The sequence below is a fragment of the Ornithorhynchus anatinus genome, chromosome 5, assembly GCF_004115215.2.
Source record: "Ornithorhynchus anatinus isolate Pmale09 chromosome 5, mOrnAna1.pri.v4, whole genome shotgun sequence".
Taxonomy (NCBI): domain Eukaryota; kingdom Metazoa; phylum Chordata; class Mammalia; order Monotremata; family Ornithorhynchidae; genus Ornithorhynchus; species Ornithorhynchus anatinus.
In genome coordinates, this window is record NC_041732.1 from 14,652,742 (window position 1) to 14,666,091 (window position 13,350).

The following is a 13,350-nucleotide window of genomic DNA, read 5'->3' on the forward strand; positions in this document are numbered from 1 at the left end:
AGGGGACCCCAAGCAAAGACCTCCCTTTTTCCTCTCTGGCTCTGTCCCCGGAGGTGGGGAGGCCAAATCGTCTGTGTCCCAGGTCCCTAGTTTCCCCACCTAAAACATGGATGGAAGTGAAATTCCCTCACAGGAGCCAGGAGAGTCCAGTCAAACTGATGGAGGCTGTGCACCCTGGGATATCCTGCACACGCTATTCCCCATGGTGGGGGAAAACCTGGGAGCAAAACATCCTGGGATTGGAAGAGTTTGGGAGAGAGGAATCAGAAATCTGTTAGCAGAATGTGTCTGTTAATTCTGTTGTATTGTTTTCTCCCAAGGGCTTAGTACAGTGCTCTGCACATAGTAAGCACTCAGTGGATGCCAGAGATTGATTGATTGATTGATTCCTGCCCCCTGCTTTAGCTCAGTCCACCTCCTCAAACTGTTGGGTTGGAAACAGAGGACTCCTTGAGAGGGAGAGCTGGAAACACTTTTCCATTCTTCTGGGAAAGCTCCTCACTTCAGAGAGCCAAGGAGTCCTGCACTCAACCTGCCCAGCAGAGGCTGGGCGAGTTCTGACCAGGGCTCTTATGGGATGCTAGGGGTGGAGCAGAGGGTTCAGGTTTCAAATGACAGAGGGTAAAGGGAAGATCCTCAGGGCACAGAGATGAAGACTCCAGGTCCGAGACCTCAGCGTTTGACGGTGGGGGCTGGGGAGGAGAGGACCTGTCACCAGCCTCAGAGTTGCAGCCTGACCTTGCCTGGCAACAGATTGTGATGCATTAATGACGTCACAGCTGAGCCTGAAGGGGTCTGCCCTGCTGGGGCCAGGGAGTGTTGGCAGTTAGAGAGGGAGGAGGTCGTGGTGGTGATGGTTGGAGAGTTAGTGGTGGTTTGGTGGTTTGTAGTTTGAAGTTCAGAGAGGCAAGAGGAAGATTTTGTTGTTAGTTGAGGGAAGGTGTTTTGGGAGGTATAGGAGGGCTAGGGAGGGGCAGGGTTGTGGGGTGGACTTGTTGTTGGCTAGGAAAGGGGGACTTTAGGTAGAGTAGGTTAGTGCAAGGTGCGGGTGTGGTACCGATCAGCAGAATGCCTCTACTCAGCCGGTCAGTCCCTTCTTGTGTCTGTGGGCCTGGGATGCTGTCAGCTGGGAGGGCTAGAGAGAAGGAATGGGCCGGGGTCCAAGCCAGGGTCAGGGCTTTGGGGCTGAGGGGAAGCAGAGAGAGAGGTGACTCCCTGATTCCTAGCTTGTCAGGGTTAGGGAGGGAGAGGAGACCAGAGCCAGAGAGTTGGAGAGGTGTCCCATACCGGAGCCTCAGTCATCCCCCTTTCTGTCTCCTACTCTCCCAATTCTTCCTATGCTCCAGGAAAGTTTTACCAGTGAGTAAGACTTCCAGGAAGGACAGCTGTCTGGAATGGATTAGGTCTATTCAAAGAAGAAAATCTTCCATATTCACCACCTGGGTTACTCCAGCACCAGTGGAGGAGGAATTTGGCCAGGAAATACTGAACAGAGGTGAGGAGCCTGTGAAGGGGAAGGGAGTAGGGTGGGGTGCAGGGGTGGGGGAAAGCCCAAGGGTCTCCTGGAGAGGGGAGTAGGGGGAAGAGACCCAGGACTCCGAGTGAGTTCTCCTTCCTTCCCAGACCTGTGCTTCCAGCTCATTCTCAGTGAGCTCCAAGGATTCCGGTTCCAAGGCAATCTACTGGTAAGATCCAATTCTCCCTGGGCCTGGTCTTCCCTCTGTGCCTGGGCCTTTCCAGGACCGGTGATGTGAGTCTGGGGTGGGTGGATCCCGGAGGGGCTGTTGCCACGTTGAGGGGGCATGGGGAGAGAATCCTAGGGCACATGGGCTACAGTGCCAAAAACTTCTGCTGTTTCCTGGGAGCAGAGGGAGCAGAGCATCAGCCCCTCCTTTTCCCATGGTTCTTCTGCTACCAGATCTTGGCCAGGAACCTGACATCAGTCCAGTTGAGGGACCTTATCCAGAGAGTACTGGCTGATTTGAAGAGCTCCAGCTTGGCCAGGGTGAAAAATGCGGTCCGGCTTCTGGCCATCCTACTGCAGGTGCCCAGAGCCATAGGCGATCAGGTAGGAGCCCCCTGGGTTGCAGGGGCGGGGGGTGGGCTGAGTAGGGAGGGGCTGGGTAGGTGTTGACTTTTGGGGTCAGATAACTAGTAGTCTAACTACCTGAGAGCCACAAGTCACAAATAGCTTCTTGAAGATCTCCTCCAGTCAATGTACAGTTGAGATAGCCAATGGCCAGATTTCATCCCCTATCTGTAATTTATCTTCATGTTTGCCTCATTCACTTAATTTTAAGTGCTTTGATGGCAGGGATCATGTCTACCAACTCTACTGTATGTATTCTCCTGCACACTTAGTCAAGTGTTCTGCAAACAGTAAATGCTCAATAAAGAGCAGTGATTGATCGATCTATTTTGACATCACCTGCCAACAACTTCTCCCCAAATTAGAAAATTCCTAAAATAGAATTTCCACTTGTACTCTGTTTTGTTTCTGCATATTCTATTTCAATCTGTGTGTTTAGGTCTCCTATCTTTTTTTTTAATTTATGGTATTTATTAAAGTCTTATTATGTGCCAGTCATCGTACTAAGTGCTGGGGTCGTTGTTTTATGCCGTCGAGTCATCTTCGACCCATAGCGATGCCATGGACAAATCTCTCCCAGAACACCCCACTTCCATCTGCAAAGGTTTTGGTACTGTATCCACAGAGTTATAATGGAGTTGGACACAGTCCCTGTCCCACACAGGGCTCACAGTCTTAATTCACATTTTACAGATGAGGTAACTGAGGGTCAGAGAAGTTAAGTGATTTGCCCAAGGTCACATAGCATACAAGTAGAGGAGCTGGGATTAGAATCCAGGTCCACTGACTCCCAGGCCCATGCTCTTTCCACTAAGCCATGCTGCGTCCTAAATTCTCCAGAGATACTCGCGAATCAGTGTTTCCCCCAGACAACAGTATTTCAACAGCAGCAATTGTTAAACAACTATTAATCCAGTTCCATTGGATTGAAACACAGTGGAAGAGATCTTCTGTATTTCCCAAGGAAACCACACCAATGAATGTAACCATTCTACCCACTGATCTATTATCACCATTATTCCTTCCATTTCCAATTTGTCGAGTGTCTCTTCTCTTTTTCCTTTAAAATGTATAGTCTGAACTAAATTTTATAGCTAGAATCCAACTTCCCCACACTTCGAGATACTTCTTTATATCTTTCCTTAATGTTCAGCTTTATTCTTCTACGGCAAGTTAGAAGTTTAATGCACAATCCTAAATGTGTTTGTAATCTGAAAAATGTCCCCACTATTCCCCTCGTTGAGAGTGAGGCGAGTTTCATCTAGTGTTCATACTGAGATAGAATATTCCAGGAAGCCACAGATGGAACATGACTTCCATTTTTGCTTTTTCTACTTCACCTCCGCCAACCCTTCTGGTCCATCTTAGAGGAAGCCAGCCTATGAAGCTGAGAGGCTTTGCTGCTGGGACTCAGAGGGCTGGGTGGGGCTGGGGTGGGCAGAGGAGAAGGGGTGTCTGGTGGGGGAGCTGAATCTGACTCTGATTCTCTGCCTCCCTGCTTACTTCCAGGCGGCTGACTTTGGGAGGAGTGTGTATGAACAACTTACATCCTCCAGCACCTTGGCTGGGAAGGCCCTCCTCCAGGAAGCCCTGGTCCTGCTCGCCTGTCACCACACTCGGGATACAGTGCAGGTCTTCCTCGGCTATTCACTACCCCTGGATGGGTACGGCCAACCTCCACACCTACCTCTACGATGCCCCCAGTCCCGGGACAGAGCAATCATAATAATAATAATAATAATGATATTGGTATTTGTTAAGCGCTTACTATGTGCCGAGCACTGTTCTAAGCGCTGGGGTAGATACAGGGTAATCAGGTTGTCCCATGTGAGGCTCACAGTTAATCCCCATTTTACAGATGAGGTAACTGAGGCACAGAGAAGTGAAGTGACTTGCCCACAGTCACACAGCTGACAAGTGGCAGAGCCGGGAGTTGAACTCATGACCTCTGACTCCGAAGCCCAGGCTCTTTTCCACTGAGCTGTGCGAGAGAGTGACTCTAGATCCCTCCTGGGTGGTGGTGCGGGAGTAGTGGTGATGGCCTACTGAGGGCTTGGCGGGGGCTATAAACTGGGGTGTCTCAGCTCTGCTCCATCTCCCCTTGAGGGGGCAGTCCTGGTAAGGGAAGTGCTAGAGGATGGGAGATGGGGAGATGCCCAGGGAAGGTTGAGTCCAGGTTGTGGCTCCACAGGCAGGTCCTTGGCATATGGAAAGCCATGGGGGCGGATCCTTCCATCGCCTACCGCGTGCTACAGGAGCTGCTCTGTAGGATGTTGGAGCGACCAGTGCCGAGGGATGGAGGCTCCACCAATTGGGACAGGCACAACCCAGGATCCATTGCGGTGAGCCCTCACCCTGGCCCAGAGGGACAGAGCTAAGGGCAGGCCCGGCTGGGAGCCCAGAACCCCACACTGGTCTCACCCCCTCCAGTTCCCTCTGACCTGTCCATCTGCTGGTTATGAAGGCTGCCCTGGGAGCCAAGGGATGGAAGGGTGGTCCTGGAGGGCCCTGGGGTCCAAGGGTTCAAAGACCAGGTTGAGGCTCGGAGCTGGGCACTGCTCACTCCTCAGCCCTCAGAAAGCCCCAAATATGGAGTCAAAGGGAGCTGAAGGCAGCGGGGGCAGGGCGGGACAGGAGAGGGGACTGCCGGCTGAGCCCATGTCCCACCCCACCAGGCTGTGAACACACTGTATGAGCTGCTCTTCTCGTGGGAGTATTCGAGGGCCATGGTCAAACTCTTCCCCCAGCTCTTCCTAGCCTTCATCCTCCAGATCCAGTATGTCTTGGAGCTGGGTCTGGCGGGGGAGTGGGAACTGGAGGCCGAGGAGCCCACCGTGCCCTCTGCCCTCAGCCCCTGGAGGTGAGCAACCGGTGGGGTAGAGGTGGAGGATAGGACACCTGATGGAAATAGTCCACGTGCTGATGTCTCAACCCCAGTACTCAGACAGACCCCTTGGGGTTCTCTTTATGGCTGGGGGGTCGGGGCAGCAGGGATCCCAAGGAACCCCTAGCCTGGGTGGGCCGGGGGCTGAAAGTGGCGGGGATGAGGGTTGGAGGGATCTGAGGGGGGGTGAATTCTGTTGTCTCCTGCCCCTCGGAGAGGGGGTGCCTGGGATACGAGAGGGCTTTTTTTTGACATCCCCAAACTCGACATGACTGACTGACACCTGGTGGTCTTCTCCCATCCCTCCCCCCCGCAACTCCACCCTCCGTTGCTCCCAGGACGGCCCTAGAGGCCCTGAAGGGGCTTCTATCTAGCATGGGGTGTTGGCGGAGCTTCACGTCCATGGAGCTGCAGGGCGGCTGGCAATTCTTCTCATCCCTGGAGATCTTCCAGGAGGGTGTGGCCCTGCTGGCCAGGTATGGTGGGGGGGTGAGGGATGGGGGCTGAGGGTGGGGTGGGCGGGGACCAAGTGATGGGGCTGGGATAGAGGGTGGGAAGAGAGTTGTAAATCAACTGTTCCTCCCCGACCCCTGAGCTCCTGTTCCTCAGTCTCTTAGGCCTTCCCAGACTCCTCTGTAAACTCAGCCCAGCTATGCTGTCTCCCCAGGACCCTGGTCCAGAGCAGGTGCCTGATGGTGGCTGATCTCCTGCATATGGTGACCAGTTCCCTGCAGGGGAAGGGTACACAGGGCCGGAATGTGGCTATGGGACTGCTGGCCGAGGTAAGAACCAGGGCCAAGGGCCCAGCTGAGCCCATCCATGTCATTAGTGAGGGGTGTCACCTTCACGCAGATGCCTCTGGGCCCTGAACCCTGTGAGAGATGGTGGAGAAGGGAGGACTGGGGCTGGAGGGGATCAGGGAGAAGATGGTCACCCCACTGCAGCCTGGCACCTCCTGCCCCCTCTCAGTGGATCCTGGCTCCCCTCCCCAAGGATGAGATCCCCCACCTTGCCTTCACGGTCCAGTCACATACACGGTTTCCCTTGGCAGCTGATCTGGATCCCCTCCCTGGAGGCTATCCTGGACCTCAAGATCCTGCACCTCATCCTCCAGGCTGGCCTGGAAGACCCCGACCCCGTGGTACGGGTCATCAGCCTGCAGACTCTCACCAGCCTGCCCCTCAACCCCGACAAGGTCAGGGGCCCAGCCCCAGGGCCATTCCCAGAGGGACTAGGGCTGGGGGACTCAGGCCTAGGAATTGGACTCTCCTTGAAATTCCCCCGGGGAGGGCCCCAGTTGGGAGCAGGGAAGGAGGGGCCTGACAGGACTCCCGGGCTTAGTTGGACATGGCCCAAGGGTGAGGATGTGGGATGCAAGCCCAAGGTCGGGTGGTGAGAGGAGCCATCTCGGGTGGGAACAGCCTTACCATCCCCCTCTCTGCCCTCATCTCCACAGAAGCCACTCTTCCTGGCTCAGCTCCCGCCCATCCTGAAGGGCTTCTACCAGGAGGACGAGGTGGGGGTCCTAGCGGCCATGGACATGGCGACCCTCACCACCCGCAGTCTGGGCTCACAGGGACTCGGCCACCTCAGTGAGGACATTGTCCTCATGCTGGGCCCATTCTTTGACGACGTAAGTCCGAGGGACCCGAGGGACAGTGGAGCAGCCACAGCCTTCCGATTCCTTCCCGGGCCCAGTCCTGGCTGTGCCAGATCCCAGAAGAGGCCGCTCCCAAAGCCCCAAGCCTTGGGGCATCAACTGCCCTCCCGCCACCTCATCACCCCGCACTGAGCCAGAGGACTCCCCATCAGCCCAGCATCCCCTCTGCCAGCCCTGCCCTCACTCCCTACTCTCTCCTCGTAGACTTCGCCCCTGGTTATTCCTACCCTGGGGTTCCCAGGCCCTGCCCCAATGCAGTCAACCCTCCTCTCATCTCCCACCCCCAGCCGGAGTCTCCCCTTCCCCTCACAGTCAACCGGGGGTTTCTCCACAGGAGAGACCCCGAGTGCGGGCTGCAGCTCTAGAGCTGCTAGGAGCTGTGGCCGATGGCTGGGTGTGGGAGGAGGAGGCCATCTTGCAGCAGGAGCTAATCCGCTGCCTCCTCCCGGTCCTGGTCCACATCAAGGATGAGGACCCTGCCGTGCAGAGAGTGAGTTGCTCTTCCCCTTCCGCCCCCATCTACAGTCTCTGCCATCCCCAGTCTTCCCTCTCTGGGTCACCATTCCTAGTCTTTCCAGGCCACTTAGACCACCTCTGGCTCTCCATTTCCAGAAAGCCAGATATTCATTCTTCCGGCTTGCCCAGAGCTTGGAGTGGAAATACATGCACCTCGTGGGATGGAAACTGATTGGAAAGGAGAAAGAGCGTACGACATATACCCCCATCTGGTGGGCCATGGTGAGCAAGTCTGGGATGGGGAGTGGGGGTAGTCCTTGGGGGCGGGGGAAGGAGTTGTGGGCTAAGATCTGTCTTTAGGGAAGTGCTTAGGGGTGGACTTGGGAACAAGACTAGTTGGAGGCCGAGAGGCCAGTGGAGCAGAGAGCCCAGTAGCCTGAGGATGGAGTGGAGCTGGGAGGGGTGGGGGGCAGCCACAGGAGGTTAAAGAGGAGGATGGAATTTAAGCGCTTACTATGTGTCAAGCACTGTTCTAAGCACTGGGGTAGATACAAGGTAATCAGGTTGTCCCACATGCGGCTCACAGCTTTAATCCCCATTTTACATTTGAGGTAAATGAGGCACAGAGAAGTGAAATGGCTTGCCCAAAGTTACAAGGCTGACAAGTGGTGGAACCGGGATTAGAACCCATGACCTCTGACTCCCAAGCCCATGCTCTTTTCACTAACCCACGCTGCTGGAGATGGGCTGGGGAATCTCTCACTCTCCATCTCTTCCTACACAGATGGAGAGCTTTGAAGGGTGTTGCCCGATTTTCCTCTCCCAGGCTCTGGGCTACACCAGCAGCCCCCAGCCGGAGGTGCGATGGGCAGCCGTGTTGTTCCTTGGTGAGTGGGGAGTGGAGGCCACTGGGAAAAAACAAGCAAACAAAACATGCCGTGCTCTGCTCTTGCTCCTTTTCTGAACCTAACCTCATGGGAGTCCCCTCTTCTTAGCTCCTTCCCTCCCAGAGCTCCATGCTTCCTGACTCTAGGGACTGGACATGGAAAATGGCCTGAGATAGTTCCTCTGACAAAAGGGTGGAAGGATGGAAGTGGAAATAATGACTTCTTTTGTTTTCTTTCTCCACAGGATACACCATCGCCATAAACCTGGGCAAGCCATGGCTCTCCCAAGAGGAGCTGGACTTTCTCTCCCAGAGTGAGTCCCAACTGTCTCTCTCTGTTCTGTCCCTCCCCCATTTTTCCTCCTTGTTCTTCATTTCCTCTCTCACTTTCCTTTTTGATTGCCTTTCCCACCTGGTTATTATTGGCTTCTGATTCACTCTTTCTCTGCCTACCTCTTTCTCTTGTCTGTTAGGCCCTTCCTTTGGGCCCTAAAGGCCTGGGTGGGTGTTGGAAGAGAGAATGAGGAGAGGGAAGGTTGGTGGGGATGAGGGGCAGGGGAGGGCTCCTCCCAGTTTCCCAGGCTGTGCTCAGAGTCGGGGGCTGCTGAGAGGGGCAGAGCTGCCCCAGGTCTCACATGCCTTTGCTCTCCTTTTCAGAATTTCAAACTTTACAGAATGACCCATTGGCCAAGATCCGTAGATTTGTCAGCTCCTACCACTTCAACAGAAAGGATAACAATGAACAGGGCCAGAACTGAGAGCTCCCCACCTGAGGCTGATGAGGATGAAGCTGCATCACGAAGGCCCAGTTCCCAGGCCTGGAACAGCAGGGGCTGCTGGAGGCTGTGCCTTCAGGGTGGAGGCCCGGAAGAGCGGAGAGTTTGTGCTGACACCAAGCAGCCGGGTGCTGGGAATGGCAAGGAGGCTCAGGAGGCCCGCCTCCTCTCCGAAAACCCCCATTCCCTTTGCTAGCCACCTCCCGGGAACAAAGAACGGATTATGGGTAAACTCTAAACCTAGGGCTCTGAGGCAGTGGGTACTGCATTGAGTGGGAATAAAAACTCTACAGCTTCCCCCGGTTGGGCCTGTGTTTCTTTCAGCCCATGGGGTGGTGGAAGATGGGGCAGGGGTGAGATGGGAGCTCCATTTGAGTCTGGGGGTGGCTGATGAGGAGGTTGGGGAGGGGGGAGATGGAGGAGGGGCTGTAAGCCCTGGATGGCTCAGCCCAGAGGCTTCTGTGGCTTTTTTCCTTGGGTCTTGTACCCAAAGAAAGAGGCATCAATTTATACTGCACTCTCCCAAGTGCTCAGTATAGTGCTCTGCACAGAGTTAAGAGCTCAGTGAATACCACCGAATGATTGATTGATTTTCCTGCTGAGCAGGGCTAGGTTCAAAATGGGAAGGAAGTTTAAAAGAGGAAGATTGGGAGGGGGAAGGCTTGGGATTCAGAGGACCTGGGTTCTAAATACAGCTCCGCCACTTACCTGCTGTGTGACCTTGGGAAAGTCACTTTAACTCTGTTCCCTCAGTTCCCTCATCTGTGAAGTGGGGATTCAAAACCTGTTCTCCCTTTTTTATTCATTCATTTATATTTATTGAACGTTTACCATGTGCAGAGCACTCTACTAAGTGCTTGGAAGAGTACAGTGCAACAGTGAATGGTGACATTCCCTGCCCACAATGAGCTTACAGTCTGGGGGTGGAAACAGACATCGATATAAATAAGTAAATGACAGATATGTACATGTGTGCCGTGGGGCTGGGAGGGGGAAAGAGCAAAGGAGGTGAATCAGGGGGATGCAGAAGGGAGTGGGAGAAGAGGAAAGGAGGCACTTAGTCTGGGAAGGCCTCTTGGAGGAGATGTGCCTTCAATAAGGCTTGGAAGGAGGGGAGAGTCGTCTATTGGATCTGAGGAGGGAGGGCATTCCAGGCCAGAGCCTGGAGGTAGGGGTCAGTGACTAGATAAGTGAGATCGAGGCACAGTCAGAAGGTTAGCATCAGAGGAGTGAAGTATTTGGGCTGGGTTGTAGAAGGAGAGTAGTAAGGTGAGGTAGGAAGGGGCAAAGTGGTGGAGTGCTTTAAAGCCAATGGTGAGGAGTTTTTGTTTGATGCAGACGTGCACAACCACTGGAGTCTTTTGAGGAGCAGGGTGACATGTTCTGAACGTTTTTGTAGAAAAATGATCTGGGCAGCAGAATGAAGTATGGACTGGAGTGGGGAGAGGCAGGAATCTGGGAGGTCAGCCAGGAGGCTGATGCAATAATCAGGGTAGGATAAATGAGTGAATGCATTACCACGGTAGCAGTTTTGATGGAGAGGATAAGTGAAGATTTTAGCAATGTAAAGGTGAGACTGACAGGATTTAGTGGAATATGTGGGTTGAATGACAGAAAGGAATCAAGGATAACTCCAAGGTTACAGGCTTGAGACTAGGAGGATGGTGGTGCTATTTACAGTGATGGGAAAGTCAAAGGGAGGACAGGGTTTGGGTGGGAAGATAAGGAGTTCTATTTCGGATGTGTTAAGCTTGAGATGAAGGTAGGACACCCAAGTAGGGGTGTCTTAAAGACAGGAGGAAATGTGAGACGAGAAAGGGAGAGAGATCAGGGCTGGAGAGGTAGATTTGGGTATCATCTGCATAAAGATGGTAGTTGAAGCCATTGGAGCGAATGAATTCTCCAAGGGAGTGAGTGTAGATGGAGAATAGATGGTGACCCAGAACTGATTCTTGAGGGACCCCCACAGTTAGGGGATGGGAGGCAGAGGAAGAGCCTGCAAAGGAGACTGAAAATAAATGGCCAGAGAGGTAAGAGGAGAACCAGGAGACGACTGAGTCAGTGAAGCCAAGGTTGAATAACTTTTCCAGGAGAGTGGAGAGGATCACAGTGTCGAAGGCAACTGAGTGGTAGAGGAGGATTAGAATGGAGTAGAGGCCATTGGATTTTGCAGGAAAGAAATCATTGGTGACTTTTGAGAGGGAGGTTTCTGTGGAGTTGCCATTGTTTTTACGAGATGTTCTTCCCCTTGACTCTATTTATTGCCATTGTTCTTGTCTGTCTGTCTCCCCTGATTAGACTGTAAGCCCGTCAAAAGGCAGGGACTGTCTCTATCTGTTGCCGACTTGTTCATTCCAAGCACTTAGTACAGCGCTCTGCACATAGTAAGCACTCAATAAATACTATTGAATGAATGAATGAATGAATGAGTGAAGGGGATAGAAGCCAGATTGGAGGGGATCAAGGTGAGAATTGAAAGAAAGGAATTTGAGACAGGTGACTCTCTCAAGGAGTGTGGAGAGGAATGGTAGGAGGAGCTGGGGCAATAACGAGGGGTCAAGGGAGGGCTTTTTGGATAGGGAAGATATGGATATGGAAAGCAGCGGGGAAGAAGCTATTGAAAAGCCAACAGTTGAAGATGGCTGTTAAAGAGGGAATAAGAGAAGGGGCGAGAGTTTTTATAAGGCACGAAAGAATGGGGTCGGAAATGCACGTGGAAGGGGTAGCTTTTGAGAGGAGGCAGGAGATCTCCTGCAGAGATACTGCTGGGAAAGATGGGAGAGATGAAGAGGGGGCCGGAAGAGAGAGGGACTGAGGAGGGGCAAGGGCGATTTAAGAGAGCTCACACCTGGTAGTGTCAATTTTCTTAATAAAGTAGGTGGCCATGTCATTGGGGACAAGGGAAGGGGGAGGCAGGTGGGCAGGGGGTCTGAGGAGGGAGTTAAATGCCTGGAACAACTGGTGAGGGTGTTGGGCATGGGTGTCAAGGATGGAGAAATAGTTTTACTGGGCAGAAGAGAGGGTAGAGTTAAAGCATACCAGGATAAACTTGAAGTGGATAATGTCAGCCTGATGTTTATATTTCCACCAGCAGGGCTCTCTGGCTCGAGCACAAGAGCATAGGAGGTGGACTGTGCAGGTGATCCAGAGCTGTGGGTTAGTGGTACAAGATTTGTGAAGGGATAGGGGAGCGACTGAGTTGAGTTCAGTAGAGAGGGTGATGTTGAGAACATCTATTTGGTCATCAAGGGAGAGTAGTTTGGGTGTGGAGGTTAAGTGGGGCATGATGAGTTGAGAAAATTGAATGGGGTCAAAAGAATCCCTTCCCACGAGGATCCTTCTAGACTGTAAGCTCATTCATTTTTAACAGAGTTCTTGAAATCATTTTTAGCGCATTAAGGAGAAGCAATATGGCCTAGTGGAAAGAGCATGGGCCTTGGAGTCAGAGCACCTGGTTTCTAAGCCCGACTCTGCCAATTGCTCTGCCAATTGCTTGCTGTGTGACCTTGAGCAAGTCACTTAACTTCTCTATGCTTTGGCTCCCTCAACTGTAAAATGGGAATTCAATCTTACACTGTGAGCTCCTTGTGGGACAGGGACAGTATCTGACCTAATTAACTTGTAGTCAGTCAGTCGGTCAGTCAATTGTATTTACTGAGCAATTACTCTGTGCAAAACACTGTACTAAGCACTTGGGAAAGTACACTACAACAATAAACAGGCACATTCCCTGCCCACAATGAGCTTACAGTCTGGAGGGGGTCAGACATTAATATAAATAAATAAATTACAGATATGTACCTACCCTGATCCTTAAAACAGTGTTTGAAACATAGTAAGTGCTTAATAAATAGTATCAAAAAAATCAGATAACAAAACTTATCCAAACTGCCTTTCTCAAGACTTTGGTCTTTGCTTCACCTTTTTCCTGTCCCTCCCAGGACCATCTGTACTTTTCTGTAGGCATCTCGGGGCAGATGTTCCTTTGGTCTTTTCCTCTTCTTCTCTTGGGGCATCAAAGGCTCTGTTCTCATTCTCCCTGAGTCCTTTGGATGCCAGGGTAGCTCTGTGCCATTTCTCCCGCTTAGTTCAGGAGCCTCGCTCTTTCAGAATCCTAACCTCTGTACTCCTAAACCTCTATGGTTTCCTAACCTCCCAGGAATGCTATCTGAAATTCCACCCCATGTCCTGTGTCCTTTCAGGGATCACAGCTCTGAGCTGTGTCCTGTCTTCCCAAGGTCATGACTCCACCTCTTCTCCCTCGAGACTGTAAGCTTGTTATAGGCAGGGAATATGTTGGCTAATTCTATTGCATTGGGCTCTCCCAAGCACTTAGTACAGATTTCTGCACGTAGTGAGCACTCAATAAACACCATTGATTGACTGATTGATTCTCTCAAATGGCTGAGGATCTCCTTCCCTAACTACATGGCCTCCCCGCCCCCCACTCCAACCTGATGTCCTCCCAATCCTTCTCTGTAATTGGCTGGGTTCCAAGTTAATAATAATGACGGTATTTGTTGAGGTCTTACTATGTGCCAAACACTGTTCAAAGCACTGGGGTAGATAGAAGGTAATCAGATTGTCCCACGTGGGGCT

General features: G+C 52.4%; 1 protein-coding gene across 3 annotated transcripts; it reads left to right on the top strand.

The window, feature by feature from the left end:
- Positions 1–803: 803 nt before the first annotated feature.
- Positions 804–9,048, top strand: LOC103170976 (maestro heat-like repeat family member 5). Of its 3 annotated transcripts, XM_029064673.2 has the most exons (16): positions 804–1,085; positions 1,347–1,495; positions 1,624–1,685; positions 1,919–2,068; positions 3,599–3,753; positions 4,281–4,431; positions 4,765–4,949; positions 5,312–5,449; positions 5,641–5,755; positions 6,025–6,168; positions 6,430–6,606; positions 6,968–7,123; positions 7,246–7,371; positions 7,874–7,976; positions 8,221–8,289; positions 8,633–9,048. In XM_029064673.2, exons 1-16 carry the CDS (start codon positions 1,069–1,071, stop codon positions 8,731–8,733), a joined length of 1,998 nt encoding a protein of 665 aa, XP_028920506.1. In that variant the 5' UTR covers positions 804–1,068; the 3' UTR covers positions 8,734–9,048. The 3 variants fall into 3 exon arrangements, 2 of the variants coding, with proteins under 2 accessions (XP_028920506.1, XP_028920504.1); XM_029064671.2 differs by having other exon boundaries at positions 804–1,495; XR_003759708.2 differs by lacking the exon at positions 7,874–7,976 and having other exon boundaries at positions 804–1,495; positions 8,633–8,723.
- The last annotated feature ends 4,302 nt before the right edge of the window (positions 9,049–13,350 follow it).

Bases quoted from the DNA above. Each gene is read 5' to 3' on its own strand.
- LOC103170976 (XM_029064671.2), top strand. From the start codon at position 1,069: ATGCCTCTACTCAGCCGGTCAGTCCCTTCTTGTGTCTGTGGGCCTGGG. The intron at 1,686-1,918 runs GTAAGATCCAAT...TTCTGCTACCAG, and splicing joins GGTTCCAAGGCAATCTACTG to ATCTTGGCCAGGAACCTGAC. The intron at 3,754-4,280 runs GTACGGCCAACC...GTGGCTCCACAG, and splicing joins TATTCACTACCCCTGGATGG to GCAGGTCCTTGGCATATGGA.